Raw genomic sequence first — 18316 nt, 5'->3', positions numbered from 1 at the left:
ACAGCTTCCACATAAAGCAGTCAAAGTTTCTAAAAATAAACAGTGATTTAGAAGGCTTCTTCTTTGATTGGGTAGGGTTCACAGTCTGAAAGGTCAGCAATATTGATTTTAGGAGAGCAGTTGTAAAGTGCATCTTCTGCAATCGAAAACAGATATGTGAAATAACTGGTGTGCAAGGTTTAACCTTAAGTCTTAAAAAAATGATATATATATATATTATGAAGGTCAGAGTCATGAAGGTCACTTTCTTGTGAGCTGCAGAAATCTACTTTATACTGCATTTGTCATGACTTTGTATTTTAATGACCCCTTAGTACACTAGGTATCCAGATTTGGGTTTGTTCAACAATGTGACATGAAGAATTACAATTTAAAGGGAAGTGAGCACATCTGACAGTGTAGGTTGCATTGGCATACAACTTTTGACATAGTCCATTCCTTTTTACTTATTGTCATGGCAATGAAAAATTCATATGTTAAATTCAGTTACCTAAAATCTCAAAGAGTTGGTACAACAATGACAAAACTTAGCTTGTATGTTATTTGGCTGAAAATATTTGTAATTTCTACTTTCCCAATTTGTCTGAAGAAGATGCAGATTGAAGTTGGTGTGCTAGCTGTTTGAAATAAGAAGAAAGATTATGTTCACACAACATGCTGTACTTACTGCTCTCCAGCATGCATGGCTGAATGTGACTATCAATCACACACATGCTGAACCTGTAGTACAGATTTAAATGCATATGTTAACCCTCATAGGTATGTTTTCCAGGCCTGTGCTACTCTAACACATTCCTCTTCACATTCTGAAGACCACCCGTAGCTGGCTCCCTATTTGTCTTGAAAGTTTCCTCTAGAGCATTATGAACAAAATGTCTTGCACATGTTGGGATGTTACTGTTAGCTGCTCTCTGTTTCCAGAGAATGCTCTGTTGGTTGTGTGGGCTGAATAACAATCTCAGGGAACAGAAAAGACAAACATCTCCAAAAATCTCTTCTACTTTGTTTTGAGAGTGCGCTCTTGAACTGTGTGTTTTCGCCCACTGCTTTTGCAAATAGCTGAACTGTTATCTTGCTTGATTTTACTGGCTACCCAGTAACATTTAAGACAGATGTCATGGTTGAAACTTCTCACTGTTTTATTTTACAGTCATGTGGCCACCCACAGTAACTAGCCTGAAAACAAGTTTTCATTAAAGCCCTGGTTTAAATCTTCATCTATGAATCTGGAAAAATCCTTTAAAATATAGTCCGAAAATTATTCACACGTGTTCTTATTCTATGAATACTCCAGCAAGTGAATTTGTTTAAAAGAATATATTGTACAGGTAAACAGTGGCTTAAAGGAAGCACTTCAACATGTTTTATGAAGTGGAAGTTCACAGAAAAGTTTTAAGGAAAAGAAGACCCTGCTGGAGATACTACTCCTTAAATAATATCCAGTGTTTTAGGGTTTTGAGCTGAAGCATCTCACGTCACACCACAGAACCTCTTCAGACTGGGTAGGGCAGGTTCAATTCTTGTTTCCCTCAGAGAAACAATCAGTATTGTGTTGAGGCTGCTGTGAGAATTTGGTTATGATTATTATTGCACATGCAAAATCTCCTTCCAAAGTTTGATAATATCTCCATTCAGGGTATGCATAGCACAATTGCCTAAAAAAAAAAAAAAAAAAAAAGCACCTTTTATGAGCAGGGAGGAAGAAAAGGTGAAGATTTTAAGAAAATTGCAGCTTTGCCCTTGTATCTCTGATCTCAAAATTCATCTCATTTTGGAAGGGAAAGTTCCATGCAAGTGTGGAAAAAGCACGGTGCTGGAAATTGCCAATTTGGTCTGTAAATGTGTCTTTAACGACATCCAGGATACCCTGGGATGGAGCCATTACTGTCAGGAACATAGTGCAAGCTGCCTTTTATAAGTTGCAAAAACGCAGATTTCATTCCTAGCTTGGAAAGCCTGACAGAGCTCATGGTACTTCTCTCTCAGGCATCATGCATTACAGGATTTTTAAAAGCTTCTTGAGAGCTGATCCTCTGGCCTTATTTTCTCATGAGCAGAGGTCAACATTTGCTAGTATAAAATTAAACTCTAATATCAGTAGCATGAAAAGTAGAATGTTTATTTCTGAATCTCTAGCAGTAAAGGTGTGAGAGAGAGCTATCACATGCAGCAGTAGGCTGTCTTCAGGTTCTGCCAGCCACACTTACCTCTTGCACAAGGAAATATTTGCCAATGTATATAATAAGGAGGAGAGGTGGTGCTGTAGTATCTAAGCTGAAACTGGTATCAACATCATCAACAACAAAAGCCTAAACAAGCCCAGTGGGTAGGCTTGTATGGCACAGTACCAGAAATACCTTTGGTACCAGACAGATGTAAAACCATTACACTGAAGTGATTTAGCTTTGCTTCACAGCCACTTCTGAGAAGAGCTAATTGGCTGGTCACAGCTGCATTTACACTCTCTGAATTAATTCATCCAGAGCCAACTTAGGTGTCTCTGCACAGCAGTGTGCTTGCCCAGTTAAACACAGTACCTCCACTATTGTGAGGAAGCGGCGTGACAGTATTGCACATCCTAGGCATTGTTTTGGCATACTAGTTCTCTAGCTGTGGCCAATGTATAAAAAAGGAGATTTAAAATCTCAAATTTTAAGATGGGTCTTGAAGGAGATTATTTCATGGATATGCTTAAGAGCCTTTCCTCACATCCCCTGGCTATTTAGGGCCACCTGACAAAAAGTAAATAAACAAGACAAGCAGCTGGTTATAGGAGAATTTAATGAGTGGGTAAGGCTAGCATCTTAGGAAATGAAAGATAAGAGGAACAGTGAAAAAAGGCTGTCTCTGTTTTCAAGGCCCTCAACCTATCCCTTATATAATAGATATATCTCCAGGAGGAGCTATAATGAGGTGAACAAAGATCAAGAATAAGGAATTGATTTTACATCTGAGCATTCTGAACTTATAGGGTAGGATATAACTTACTGGGTGTGGACAATATGAAAGATGCAGGGTAATAACAGCCTGGATGTGGCCATATATCCAAGGTATTATGGAGAAGGAAAAAAAAAAAAAAGGAAAAAAGGAAAAGACAAACATCACGGTTATCATGGTTTAGTAATAACCCCAAGATCTAAAGGAAGATCTTGTTGAATGTCTTTCACACGTTATAGGCCCAGGTATCTATGTGGTAGAGTCAAAGACTGAAGAACTGAGAAATTGTTACCAGAGCTTTGGAAAAACAGAATGGGATTATCCTCTTTTTCCTTGAGTGGTACTTTCTATCTGGTCAGAGCCAGAAGTCCAGACTTCATAGTCAGTGGAAATAACTGTTTCAAATGCAAAGTTCATCTCGGCTTAACACAGATATTTAAAAACAGACTCGATGAACTTCACCCTCAAAAGACATGCTTTTTTTTTTTTTTCCTATTGATTTTTGGTGCTATATGCTTCAGATAGAATGGGCAGGGAAGGAAGATGGCAGGAGGGGAACATCATGGAAGAAGGCATGGGGAAAGCAGGCACTGGCTGGGGCAGACGTGGGAGGCAGAGTAGGGACCTATGGCTATGAAATACTAGGTCACATGAGATTGTGCATGGAGAAGCTGGATTTGTATTGGGGAAGAGAAAGGGAGATGAGTAGGGAAATGTAAATAAAGGAAGACAAAGCCAGTGGGAACTTTTGAAATGTAAATGGAAGAAAAAGAATAAATGAAGCTGGGTGATAGAATGAGAAGGGGTGATTTCTGCTATTATGCAGAAATGGAGTAGGGTGAGAGCTCTGGATAGAAAAGATTGCATTATGCATAATAAGGTTTGATACATTTTAAATGTAAATTTAATTTTAAAAAATACATTTATTTTCTTTTTCACAAGAGAAAAAAGGAAGTGGAAAACTTGGCTACTACGAAACCTCAGTTAAAAGAAAGCAATTGACAGATGGTCTAGTGTTATCAACTGCTTTCCTTGGAATTATACCACATTCACATTGCATCCTACGAAAGCAGGAGATTTTTCTTCCCCCCTTTTCAATGTAAAATGCAAGAGGCACTGACGAAACAGTTACTTTTACTGCACAGATATTTTGTGCAGATAGCTCAAGATATTTTGGTGATAAAGAGCTCAGCTATTGTGGTAGTAGTCAGGAAAGAGGAGCAGGGTGGAGACTCTTTACAGGAAGGGAGCTTTGAGAAGGATGCATTGGCAGCAAGTGGAGGGAGGGACATGGAGGACTTATGCTTCACTGGAGTCCTTTCCTTAAAAAATCACCTATTTTGATAAGATGGTAGGATTTGGCTCATCATTTGTTCCCAATACAAGACAGTTGGTACCAGGTACAACATGCAATCATAAAGCAAAGGCATTTTTGAAAATTTAGTTCAGTACTTCTAGCCTAGAGTGCTGGTGATGGCTGTGCAAATAACTCCAGTTTTGCTCACGGATTTATGAAGTCATCAGAAACCAGCCATCAAAGTAGTGCTGATAATTTAGTCGCTTGTTCTGTATTTGCTCAGCAAACAATTGGAAGCAGAATTACATTCCAACTGTTTCATTCTACAACCCAGTCCTTTCTGATTAGGAAATCTAACAGAACTTAAAGCCAACACATTTAAATGTCCTCCAGAAAGTGAAACAGGAAATTAACTTCTCTGTGACTTCTTGATAAAGGAGCTATGCGCACTTCAAATACAACAGTAATATGAACAACTTCCTACTTCTGTGAACTTTTAGGCAAACACGGGAAAGAATTTAAAAGTCACATTTGGAATTAATAAAGGTCTGCACAGTCCTGTAAATGAACCACTTAGGGCATTAGAACCACATGCTAAGATCTTATTATCATTAATGTTAGCTAATATTAGTATGGGAATGCCTGCGAGTCCCAGTCATAGATTTTTGTAATTTTGTTGTGCTAGACAGTATTTAGCAGTGAAGGTGCCATTGCTGCCTAAACGGGATTTCAGGCAGTTCTCTGCCTGTGAATATCACCAATAATGCTGGTGTTGTTTATGTAAGACTGCTTCTCTTTCCCAGTATTTCTTTTACACTCCCCTTTCATATGCCAAGGGCTTTCAGTTTGCATAGTGGTTTGTGTATCTATTTTGCAGAAGCCCAGTATCCTTAGAAAGCAGTGTGTAAAAGTTGCAGTCAAATTATTTGAAGCTGTTGGACAAAGCTCTGACAGCCTTGGCAAGCTTGGTGTAAAAGAGAGGCTGCCTGTAATTGACACAGGGACTAACACCACCAGAACTGGGTAGCTGAGAAGATGATTCACAGTTTTTTGAGTTCTTTCCTGAAAAAAAAAAAAAAAGGTCAGGCAAACAAGAGTTGGGACATTACTTTAGGAAGAATATTTTTTTCTGCAGTTGAAATGATGGTCAGTGAAATTCTCTGGCAACTGTTCAAACTGTATATTTACTTCCTTGCCAGGGAGAGACAATGCATCAATATTTATGGAATTATACAATCTTCTTGGAATCCGAAAAAATGCCAAGGAACTGTTTTTCTCCTCTCGACTTGAAATATCTTTTCTACTTTCTAATTGTCCCAAACTACAACAGTAATTATATATTGTAGATTTAATTACTGACCAAATTCTGGATTTTTGGAACAAACCAGAAATTCTGTAAAACAGAGGACATCTTCAGAGACTAATAAAATCTATTGTATCCTTATACATTCATAACCTAGAATCGGATAAACTGGTTTAAAGTAACATGTCAAAACATTTTCTCTTTAACAAAGAACTTCACAGCCATGCTGAACTTGCAGGTAGACGACAGAATTAAGAAGTACAACTCAGATAGTGGATGTCTATTTTCAGTCAGACAAAGACAGTTACGTAATTTTGAGCTTTCGTATTATGTAAACTGAGCTGTTGATCTACTTTGTTAAGACCTCAGAGGAATATGTATTTGATTACATTTTTAAAAAATACACAATATACTTTATGGAGCTCAGTTTGCTTTCTTCTGTGTTTTTTGGGTCATGCTATAAATAGGAATCAAAATTACGATTATTTTTTTTGGGTGCATTTTTATTCACTTTCAACTCCATCATGATTTTTTAGACCAGGTTGCTAAGTCTGTGGATCATCTGTGTAACAGCCAATTGCACTAAAATGAGATCAGTGACGCAGTTAAGGGCAATGACTTGCAAGCTGTAAGAGCAGGTATATCATGTCAAAGCTGACATAGACCTCATCCTATATCATATGGTAAATCTCAGCTTTGTTGTAAAGCCTCATTAATTTCAGTGGAGACAGCCGCACTATTCCCTAGGTAAGACGTGGACCACAGATGTTCTTCAACAATCCTTTTCACATAGGTATATTGAATCGATAATAAACTGAGCCGCCAACAAATAGCCTGAAATAGCCTGAAATTTGAAATTGAGGAAGAGGAAAAAATGACCTGGGCATGAAAACATTTGTCCATTTAACACTTAAATACTCAAAATGTTATTGATCCTTTTGATCTTTTGTGTGCGTGTGTGTATGCCTGCTGTACATTAAAGTTATAGGAATGTCAAAAAAAAATCAGGACCATAAAATGTCAAAATATGTGAACAGCTTATTTTCCTCTGTTGCACCCTACTTCTTTTATACCAACTCTGCCCAGACTGCATTTTTATGACTGAGAAACATCTTATAAAAACCAGCAGACTCTTTAAGTGTAGAAACATGACTGTTACTGCTATAATATTGGAAATTCTTAAATACATCTAGTAATAACTAGATCAGCATGGCTAGTGATGTAAGGCATTTTATGTAGAGCTTTGGAAGAAATTATGGAATCACTTGCTACAGGCATCAAGTAGGCCAGAACGTTTTTAATTTTGTGTAGCTAACAGGGAACTGAAACACAGATAAAGAAAACCCATCCTACCTTGCACTGCAGTGCAGTGGCTTGGCAAGAGAACAGAAAAGACACATTGCGTCTTGTAACCTGGACTGCAAATAGCTCTGAAAGGAAAGGGCAGAGGAAATAAATTTGGCAACACTATATATATATGGATCTCAAGTATGGACCATAAAAGGTGTTACTTCATGTTATTTAGTAGCATCAGATTAGACTTCAGGTCAAGCTGTTAAATTTAGGACCCCAAGTTGTCTCAGTGTCCCAAAGATCCCATCATCGTTTTTTAGAAAGCTAGCAGATAAAAGTGGTTAATCTCTTACTGCCTGGGCAGCAGGAGCTGAGGTTCAGGACAGCCTGTTCACAGCCAGGCCTGCCAGTTCCTCCTAGATGGGCATTCCTCCTAGACCAGTGTGGTTTTACTCAGGTGGGCAGCTGAGCTCCACCACAACTGCCCTCTCACTCCCCATCCGCAAAGGGAAAGGGGGAGAAAATACGATAGAAAAGGGCTCAAGGGTTGAGACAAGGACAGGGAGATTTCTCAACAGTTATCGAGATGGGCAAAACAGTCTCAGTGTAGGAGATCAGTGAAATTAATTGCCTATTACTAACAAGCAAAGAAGTGAGAAACAAAAGAAACTAAAAACACCTTTCCCTCATCCACCCTCTTCTACCTCCTCCCCCCAAGTGTCGCAGGGGAAGGGGGTATGGGGACTGTGGTCAGCCTACAGCACTTCGTCTCCGCCGCTCCTTCATGGTCACTCTCTGCCCCTGCTCCCCGTGGGGTCCCTCCCACGGGATGCCGTCCTTCCAGAACTGATCCTGTGGGGGCTGCCCACAGGCAGCAGCTCCTCAGGAACTGCTCCCACATGGCTCCGTACCACGGGGTCCATCCCCCAGGAGCAAACTGCTCCAGCACGGGTCCCCCACGGGCGGCAGCTCCCCCCAGACCCCCTGCTCCTGCGTGGGCTCCTCTCCACGGGCTGCAGCTCCGGCCCGGGGCCTGCTCCTGCGGGGGCTCTCCATGGGCCGCAGCCTCCTCCAGGCCACATCCACCTGCTCCACCGGGGGCTCCTCCACGGGCTGCAGCGTGGAGATCTGCTCCGTGTGGGACCCATGGGCTGCAGGGGGACAGCCTGCTCCATCGGGGGCCTCTCCACGGGCTGCAGAGGAACTTGTGCTGTGTGCCTGGAGCACCTCCTGCCCTCCTTCTGCACTGAACTGGGGGTCTGCAGGGCTGGTTCTCACTCCTCACTCTCCCAGCCACTGTTGCACAGCAATTTTTTTCCCTTCTTAAATCTGCTCTGACAGAGGTGCAAACAACCTTGCTTATTGGCTCAGCTCTGGGCAGCGGTGGGACCCTTTGGAGCTGGCTGAACCTGTCTCTGATCTAACAGTGAGCAGCTTCTGTATTCTGCTCACAGAAGCCACCCTTGCAGCCTCATGCTACCAAAATCTTGCTGTGTAAACCCACTACGTGCAGCCTGAGGAGGATTCAGACACCTGCAACCTGAAGTGCTGGCCAGCCTGCCCCTTCCCCTGGGACAAGCAGGAGAAATGTGATAAGGCTGGCACGGACAGAGGCTTCCATCCCCAAGGACCACAGGGCTCCAGGGGCCTCCATGGTTGTCCCTTCCCAGCCCGCAGTGCCTCACAGGCAAGAAGGCAGAGAGGGGGACTGCCCCCTTGAAAGATGAAGTAAGCTTAGTTACTGGGGAGCAGAGGAACACTAAAGAAGGATGTGAAGCTGCTAATCATGAGAAAACAAACAAACAAAGAAAACAAACAAACAAAAAGAAAACGTTTCGGGGAAGAGGAGAAGCTGCTCACACTGTGAGAGAGCATCAGGTCCCGCCAAGGCCTGGTGCAAGAGGCGTGTGCTGTGAGGCGGCAGCCATGCTGGGGCAGAGTCTGCGGGACCATCACTTGGAGGGGAAAATAAAATGATTGTGGGACTCTCATAATAGATGCTATTACTGTTTGTTTTAAGCAGAGTGCTTAAGGAGTGACATTGCAAGAGGCTTGGCTTTTGCAAAGACAGGTATGTTTTGGCAGCAGCTTTTATGAGCTACACACGAAGTGTTAAAACTGCATGTGAAAGAAGGGTGCACACACAGTGCAGCAAAGCTCAAGGTGGGACTCATGCCAGAGAGCAAACACCCTCAGCTGCACAGGGAGGGACGTCTGCAGGACAAGCAGCGATTGCAAGCCAAAAGCCAGACACGAATGTGTCCTGGGCTGCAGTCCCTCAGTGCTTCTCACGTGTCCTTGGTTCACCCTGCAATACTGGCCATTGCATAACACGTGGGATGGAAAATTGGATTTGCTTGCAAAATAGAGCTGGAGGTGTGTCTTTTCACTGATTTTCTTCCATGATATGAGTGAAATGGAAAGTGGGAAACATCTGGCTGAACAGCCTGTAATGCTATGCAGCAGCATTGCTCTGGACGAGGCAGTGGCAGGGAGAGAGGCAGTGCTGGAGGGGGAGCCAGGACAAGGGCTGGATTTAGGAACAGAGAGGGAGGGAGGAGACCAGGGAAATGGAGAGGAACGGCTGCCAGCAGCTGCTGGAGTTACTCGAGGGGCAGGAAGGAGACAAGATAAGAGAAGAGGAGGGAGGGGTGAAAGCGGGAGAGAAGTAAGTGGAGCAGGCTGAGGTGGGGAAAGGGCACTCAGAGCCTAGCGCTAGCTTACTGCAGGACTGATGTGTTTTAAAAGTACTGCAAGGACAGGGAGGACATCTGACCAGGTTACATAATGTAATTCCTGTGACTTCACCACTATTTGTGCTTCTTCCGACCAGCATGTGATCACCATTTGTTTGAATATCCCAATGACTAAAGTAGTTTTGGATTGCATTTAGCAACTGTACGTAGAAGACTCTGACAGTGTTGTATCTAGATAATTTTCAGGGTCCCCTTGTCAATTACACAGATCCTTTCCACAAGGGATGTTTGTTCTGGAACACAAACAGAAATAGCATTAGGATTTCAGGAGTCTAAAATAGTTTGTATCCCTCGCTGCCATGGAGAAGCTTTCACTTTAGCCAAGTGTAATTTAAAACTGCATCTTGTAGTTGGTGAACAGATGACTGAGACAGTGACTTTAACACTAGATCCCAGGCCTATAAAGAAAATGGACACATCTTGAATGACATTTGTTTATGTCAAAACATCTGTCTCTTTTTTTTCAGCGTGATCTGTGCAAAAATGGTGGTGCCTTGTTTGTGTAAAACTTCCTATGTCCAGTGACAAACTTACTAAAATTAGAAGGCATGGAATGACTTTGTTTTTGAAGCAGATACTGCTGACTGCTGCTAGTTTGAAATTCTTGAACTTGCCAAGAACTAACTTAGCATCCTGAATTAAATCCCTTAAATGCTGGTATGTTTCAATCCTAAAGGCAAATACTTTTCACCAAAAGAAAATCTTGTTTGTTAATGGTGGTTTTATTGCAAAAGAATAGCTAGACAATTCCAGATATTAGTGACCTGTTTCCCACATGGAGCATCCTGTTTTTATGCCTTATATAAGGCAAAAATCCCTGATTATACTAGAAATACTTCCCAAAATGTCACTATAAGTTGCTAGTATCTTTTTTGAGAAAAATAATGACTATGTATTATGCTCCTGAAAAGTGTCCTATCTTACGACCACTGTCTTTGCATTGTTTGCTGTAGATCGAAGACTCCGTTCTCCAGTACTTTGGAAGCCGTACGAGAAGAGCAATTCTGTATGCACCTCCTGCCCATAGTAAAACTGAGCGTCAGCTTTGTGAGCGCATCCTGAAAAAACATGGATATGCAGTCACAGTCCTTGAAAACAGGAGACTGATGGAAGATCTGAGACACGAGGGCCCTTATCACAGTAAGAATAAATTGACTTAATTAACGCGTTAATTACTAATTGTTAGCTATTGATCTAGTATTCTTCCACAGAGGTAAAGTTTATACATTCTCAATATAAGTAAGGATACAAACCATATTCAAACCCTGCCCAGTTATGCAACTAGTTTTTCACAATTAGATTATTCTTGTATTAGAAACTTCCTTCTATAAAGATGCATAAGTAATTGAACATAGTCTTGAGAACCAAGTCAGATCACTTCAGTTCCTGATGAGTTCACACACTGACTTCATCAATATAATAGCCGAGTGATTTTCAGTAGAGCATTTCATGATACAACAAATATTTGCAATATTTGCTTCTTTCTCATTTTCTCCCTTAAAGAAGGGCTGCATGCATGAAGGTACTCTTTTTCATTATGTAATAGCTTATTAAAGAACACAATATAGAAGTACCTTTTGACTGTAGCTTTATGGTGTAGACCTGTAGATTGCCTAATAGAGGAGCTTTGGGCATCAGTTATATTTGTTGACCATGTTAAAGTGGTTTTGGACACCTTAAAGGTATGAACTAAAACTGTAATTTCAATTTAATATTCAGTTGGAAGTCAATTTTGGAACTGGAAAGCTTTGAAAAATGTATGCTGGTCACCATTCTGTCAGCAGAAGAGTGTGTTTGGTTATTTCTCATGCTAAAGGGAGTGTCATTTGTATCATTCAGACTTGCAATAACTTCCTGGGACTACCAGAGAGATCAGTTTTGCTTTGTGTTTTAACCAATCTGAATAGTTTAATAGATGAAAAAAGTACTTATTCAGCATGTTTTAGGCTACTCAAAATTCCACCACAAATTTCCACTGTCTTCTAGAAACTTTCTTGAAAATGAGATACCAGTTTTCTTGGCAGGCTGCACCAAGTACTAATAAATTGTCTGCACCTTGTTGTCTTCTATTTTAATCTTTTTTCAAAGGCACCTTTTAGTTACTCCATGCCTTGTGTACTTTCCATCTCAGAGTGACAGGACACAGCAGGTCTGCAGGCTTCGCTAATGTCAAATGGGCCACAGAGACAAGGCAGCACCTCTGGGGCAATGTGTATTTCACCATCTATGTGAAATACTTCTGTTTCAAATGGCCACGGAAGTGGGTATGCCAGGCTCATCTAGGCCTTGGAGAAAAAATCACTGTACTAAATTTTGCTACAGTAATCAACTCAGGTTCAGGTTCTGCAATACAGTTTTTTACCCTGCAAACAGTGCCTCTGTAGAATTCAACTTAACTGTGGATATTTATATTTTACAGTCTACCTAGTATCAGTACTTCCTGTAGTATTTTTCCAGTAATTAAAAAAAAAAAAAAAGATAAAAAGATTTTAGGTATTTTCCAGAAACATCCTACAGCTTTCAGCAGAAGTTAGATGTATTGGAAAAAAGTCAGATGCTTTCCAGCTTAAGACAAAGAGTAATGGAATTTACTAATTCCATTTCATGGCAACATAGGTCTGCCTTTAATTTTTCCCTGTTATGTAAGCGCCTAGCTTTAAAGTTATGTTTGAAAAACACAAGTAAGTAAAAGAACATGTCTACATACCGAACCAATGATCTTTTCTTAGAATTAAACAAGTTATGCTTGGAGTTATTTTTCTTTGCCAGTAAATGAAGGCTTTTAATGTTCTGGATGGGATAGAACTTGATAAACCATGTTTTGGAGAAGGGTATTTTGAGCTATGCTTTGTCATAACATTTTCCTAATAGGAGTACTATAATTTATTTAAAATGTGCTCCTTGGAACCTCTATTAAAAAGATACAGATAAAGGACTGAGAAACACAGATCACGAGTGTTACAGAAAATCTATAAAAAGTTATTCCTTCTTACTTGGTATTATTTTGCAGCTCTACCTGCTGCTTTTATTTTTGTGCAGTTTCAGTGCAGTCCATCTTACTCATGTATTTTGAAAGTTCAGTCTGATTTTGAAAGGATTTTTGTTTAGAATGGCTGTGAGCCAAGAGTCTAGCTGAAGTCATATATGGAAAAAAAATTCCCCACAAAACATTCCTAACTTTTTTGTACTGGCCTACTATTAATTCTGGGACCAGTTCTGCTCCTGTTTGAAACTGAAGTGTGACAGCTCTGATCTTCCAGAGAGAACCTCCACACCGGGGCTGCAGCACTGTTTTGAATTTATCACTGCCAGATGGAAATATCAGGGGAATAGTTTTCTTCAGCAGAATTTTTTTTGTTTCTTTCAGACCAACCAAAACATTTTGAGATTTGGTAACTGGCGGGTAGTTGGCTAAAAAGGAAAAGCATACCTTCTTTTTTATTTTTTTTTCCAGGCAAAGAGACTGTGGTTTATGGGTTTCCTATGAAAAATCTGTATAGACGCTTTCTGCAGTCAAGTACAACTTATTAAAACCCCTAATTTTCACTGAAAAATACTTCTGTCAGTAAATTCTTAAGCAGCTTTGCATGATAAAAAGTAGCTGTGCTTTCCCTGTTCCTTTCCAATTAAACCCACGTGAAGGGAAAAGCCCACAGACTGATGATATCTGTGCCTGCTCTAAGCTGCTTTCAGTCTTCCTTTTGTGGCAGCCCTAAATGAGCTGGTTTTGCTGTAAGGTTTAACATATCTCAGTCTGCTGCTGGGATGGAGATAGGGAGATGCTCCTGATTTGGTAGCAGATGACGGGACAGTCAGATTTTGTAGGGAGCTGGGACTGGTACCTCGCGCATGCAACTGCTGCTGGGGTAGACCTGTTTAGGCATGGTGAGTATCCCCAGTATCTGCGATAACTTCATAGCAAAGCAGGCAGTTAAAATAAGGCTGGATAATAGCTGATCATAAAGATACCAGGTTGTATAGGCAGGTGTGTTTCATGTCTTGTTCCTTCCTTCCTCCTCCTTTCCTAAAATACAAGAATCTGCTCATACAGGCAGAGCCTCTGGAAGAGGTTCTACTTTTTCCACAGCCTTGGAGGGGGTTTGAAACTGGTGTCATGCAGCCTCACAGAAAAGAATAGTTCAGAATCAGAAGAAAGAGTGAGAAATCCCCACACCTCTGGGCTTTCTCCTTAGTAGGTTTGCCTGCTTTCCCTCAGCCCAGAACAGAGTGGTTTTGTTCTATGAGAGGTGAGTGGGATGGGCCACCTTGGTTCAGAGCACACTTAGGTTCTCCCAGAGTAGTAAATGATAGAGAAGAACCTTCCAAATATTTTCCAGAGTCTTCTGCCTTCTTTTCTGTCCTCCCGTCCTAAGAAGCTCTCATCTCTGGGGCCACAGAAAAAAAAAAAAAAAAAAAAGGGGGGGGGGGGTCTGTGGGTCCCTATGGCTCTGTGATGCTCTGCCAACATTTTCACAGTGTTTTTCCCAAGGAAAATTTTATTTCAGAAATTTGTGGCACCAAAATGCCTTTCTGCCTTCCAAAAATAATGTTCCATAATTGCTGACTGCTGTCTGAATCTTTCCTGAACTCCATACTTTCCTCACATGACATCTAAGAAATAAAAGAAAGAAAGAAAGAAATGAACTACTTATATTTTTCTTTTTGGAGCTGTCAGAATTTCTGTCCTCTGCTCCATATGCCTGACTTTTTTGTCAGTGGTGACCCTCCCTTGATAGGCATCTACTTCATTTCTCAATTCTTCACCTTTACTAATACTTATGCAAAGCTCAGAAAACTTCAGGCTCTGAAAAACATGTGCAGCTGTATGCTGCAAAGATGGCCAGACAGTTTAAAATTCATTCTGCAATAGCATACAAAATTCTGTTGTTACATCTAGCCTTTGGAACTGAAAAGATTCTGCACAGCCTTGATGATAGCTGGCCATGGGAAAAAGCACACCTCTTCAGGCTGCTGGCAAACTGAGTGCAGTGTAACACTATCTGCTCCCTGCCACATTAGAGTTTTAATTTTAATAATTTGGTGAAAGTTTGTGCAATTGCAGTGGATAACTTTAAAAATATGTATATCATAAACCATTTCCATAGTATTGATTTTACATTATTTCCTATTTTTAGAATACTACAGTGAGCTCTTTGAGCTTTACTAAGGCTTCTGTTTGCAAGTTGAGTGACATCCAGTGAAGATGAAATTTTAGCCAAACGGTTACAAAGATTGTTATAGTACACATATTGATTTCTTTTTCTTTTTGTTTTCTGATTTATTGTTCCGTAGGATATCCCATCTTAGCTTTGGTCAATATTTGCCTCCTGGGTCAATAATTCTTGATATTTATTTCAGCTGAAATCAATACTAGCTTCATGTCATATTCATTCATATGAGATTGTTTGGTGTATATCATATACTATCCATATCCTAAAACTTACATATATTGCAATGTGTATTGGATCTGAAGTTATTTCCTATTTCCTGACTTTATCAGTATGATTGCATTGAACTCGGTTCTGTTTTTTGCCATTTTAAGAGCATGCTGTGTTTACTTGGCTGCGCAAATTAAGCCCTGCTTCCAGCCACTGGCTATGAGGATGATCTGGCTTTTTGCAGATGTGGGAGTGGTGCTTGGGTGGAGCTGCTCAGGAAGGGATGAGTGAGGCAACAGACCAGTGTGAGCCAATGCAAGTGAATCTTGGCTCTCCCCTTTATGTGCTAGGGTCAAGAGATCTGTCTGGCATTTAAGGTGGCATCCCACAGCGTTACTTAGATATTACAGCAAGTAGAGCATAAAGCGTCACTGCTAAAACAGTCTGAATATGTTCAGACATAACTCATTCTGCTATAAAACGCTGATTTGAGGATTGTTGAATTGTTCCAGCGGGTATGGTCTCTGTTGCCTCCATCCTTGGCTCTCTACAGAGCACCCTGGTGCTTTCTTGCACCCACTGGTTGCTCCTTGGAAAAGGTGCTTTGTGGGGAGCATCAGGAAGCATGAGCCTGCAGGAGCAGGCACAGGTGTGCAGGAGATGTGGAGCGCTGCTAGCTGCGGGTTTCTGACTCTCTCTGGATGGTGCATGACTGGAGAAGCAGTTGGGGGCAGATGAAAGAAAATTCTGCCTTGATTCTATGAAAAAGCATTTTTCCAAATCAGTCATTCTTTTTTTTTTTTTTTTTTTTTAATTTTGGTTTGTTGAGCGTTCTTTGGAAAAATTGCTTTTTAAAGAAAATCTACATTTTCCACAGGAAGAAAATGTCTGTGTTTGTGCACTTCTATTCACACTAGGCCTAAGAGGCAGAGAAATATTACCACACCAGCATTAGAGAAGCAGAAACAAGGTTAAAAACCATATAAGTCACTGTCACAACCAAGATGAAACTACATGCTTCTTGATGTATATTTTTATGTTGTTACTTTAGCATATTGTATCACCTCTAGTACTCCTCACTGCTCATACATTTGACCAGAGGCCAAATCAGCAGAAGAAACAGCTGAATTGCCGACATCTGGCCAGCAGCAAGGTAGGAACTTGTAGAAGTGCTACTTCATAAGTGCGCCCAGCAATACTTTCCTTAGGGCTGCTAATTAGTCTAGAGAATTAACTACAGCCACGGGTTTCAGAGGCCCCTAAGGCCATGTCTGGTGACTGTCAGGCATTCACTTTTTGTTTTCCAGGACTTACTATATCAGCAAATGTAGTGAGAATTAGAGGGGTAAGAGACAGGAGGACACAGAAATGTTCTTAAATGAGTATGGAGGCTGAGACAACTGGGGGAACATATTTGCTAACAAAAAATGTGAAAAAGGCTGCTGCTAAGGAAGAAAAAAGAATAATCTGTACTTTGTGTCCATAGTAAATAGGTCATAAAGTAATATAACAACTGAAAATAGTTTAGATACTAGGAAAGCTTTTGGGGGGTAAAGCCAGTGAAGTAATCACAAGCATTCCCTGGAGCTGTGGAGCATCAGTTCTTAACGGTCTTTAAAAAAATAAGTAAGGAGATTTTATTGGGTCAAGTGTGTTCCCTTGTGGGGAAACAAGATGGACTCATAGACCTCTTGAAGTTTATTGACTAGCCATAAGAAAATGAGGTAGATAAGAAACCGAGCAGGGAAAATGCATTGATTTCTAAACCAGGTGGAGAGATTCCAGGTACAAATCACCTGTGAGTCAGGGCTTTAACTGAGGAACAAGCAACATGTAGTTTGCAGCATCTTCTTCTGCATCTTCTTAAAATGCAAAACTTCTTGAAGGAAGGAAGGAAGGAAGGAAAAGAAAGAAAGAGAAAGAAAGAGAGAGAAAGAGAGAAAGAAAGAGAAAGAGAAGGAAAGAAAAGGAGAGAAGAAAGGAAGAAAGGAAGAAAAAGGAGAGAAGAAAGGAAGAAAGGAAGAAAAGGGAGAGAAGAAAGGAAGAAAGGAAGGAAGGGATGTCTATGAGAAAATATTCCTAAAAGGAGGGGAGAAAAGGGGAAGGGACCAAAATCAGTGGTGCATACAGTTAGGCCAGCTAAAGTTGGAGAAGGTAGAAAGCAAATGACATATTCTGAAATACAAATAGTTTTCATGGGTTGGTATGTAAAAATCAGTCCTAAGAGAACCAAATTTCCTCAAGTGAGTGGTTATCTATGGAGTTTGAAATTCATTAACAGGAATAGGTAGCATTAGTTCTAACTTCCATTTCATTTTTTACTTTTCATTGTTCAGAGTTAGTAAGAAATATGATTTGCTGTTTTCTACAGCCTCAGACAAGTTTCCATGAAATCCAACTAACTTTAGCAAACAATTATAAAGAGTAAAGGCCTCAAGGAAAATTGCTGGTGTGTTCTGTAAACATCTGGTTGCCATTTTCAATTACAAGGACCAACCCACTGAAGGAAGCAGTTTAGTTTTTTTGGAACAGAAATGAGACACTGGGGTTTTTGTTCTTTTTCGTAGTGGAGAGTAAAGGAAATGTCAGGAATAGAGAGGTCACTAGATGCTCAGCTTTTATAAATACAAAAGTCTCTGAGAAAATTAAAGTAAACTGAAATCAGGTTCTGAAAGTGTAAACAATCCTGTGGAGGTAAGGTTAAATAAGCAGGACTCGAGATCCTAGCATGCCAGCAAAAGCACAAGATCATTCCATCATAAATAAGCCATTTAAAATACTGTGCCAAATAATAATGATGAGGCTAGCCACAGAAGTATGTTGTGTGTTACAATACAAATACATGCATATACACATATCTAGCAGATGTAATTGCTTTTCCAAAAATCATTTTTGTTAATTCTCGGTACAAGTATACAGTATACAAAACAGTTGGTTTCTTAATGCAAAATACATGTCATGTGAGTCCTGCACAAGGTTTTGACAAGTAAAACATACATTTCAGAGGCATTCTTTTTGTATGTTGTTAAGCAAGGAATTCCTTAAACAAGCAAAATACTTAGAAATGTGGTTATCCTCAGAGCATACTGAATTACAAGCATACTTAATGTTTGTTAAATTTGTTCTGCTTCCTTAAAATGATAGTTCGTATAGTTTTAGGAAAAAAAAATGTATACCAGAAACATGTACTGTCTTGATCACTTTTTAATTTTGCTTTTTGAAATTAAGCCTGGCTATTTGCTATGCAGTTGAAAGTGGCTGCCTAATCTCATGCCACAGGCATCATTGGTTGCAACACAAGACAGATTAGTTTCTGGCATACCCAGATAAATGCTGTTCTCTAGCGTGATGC

At 40.3% G+C, this 18316-nt stretch overlaps 1 protein-coding gene across 4 annotated transcripts in view; it reads left to right on the top strand.

Annotated features, from left to right (window-relative positions):
- Positions 1–18316, top strand: part of CPED1 (cadherin like and PC-esterase domain containing 1) — a 151832-nt gene that overhangs the window by 1982 nt on the left and 131534 nt on the right. For all 4 annotated transcript variants that reach the window (XM_083830879.1, XM_083830878.1, XM_083830877.1 and 1 more), the window contains one exon: positions 10540–10726. In XM_083830879.1, coding sequence (XP_083687005.1) covers positions 10540–10726 — 187 coding nt within the window. The remainder of the gene's footprint in view (positions 1–10539; positions 10727–18316) is intronic.

The sequence above is a fragment of the Anser anser genome (genome assembly GCF_964211835.1).
Source record: "Anser anser genome assembly, chromosome: 1".
NCBI lineage: Eukaryota > Metazoa > Chordata > Aves > Anseriformes > Anatidae > Anser > Anser anser.
The sequence above is the reverse complement of the archived record's forward strand: the minus strand, read 5'-3'. Positions and strand labels throughout refer to the sequence as shown.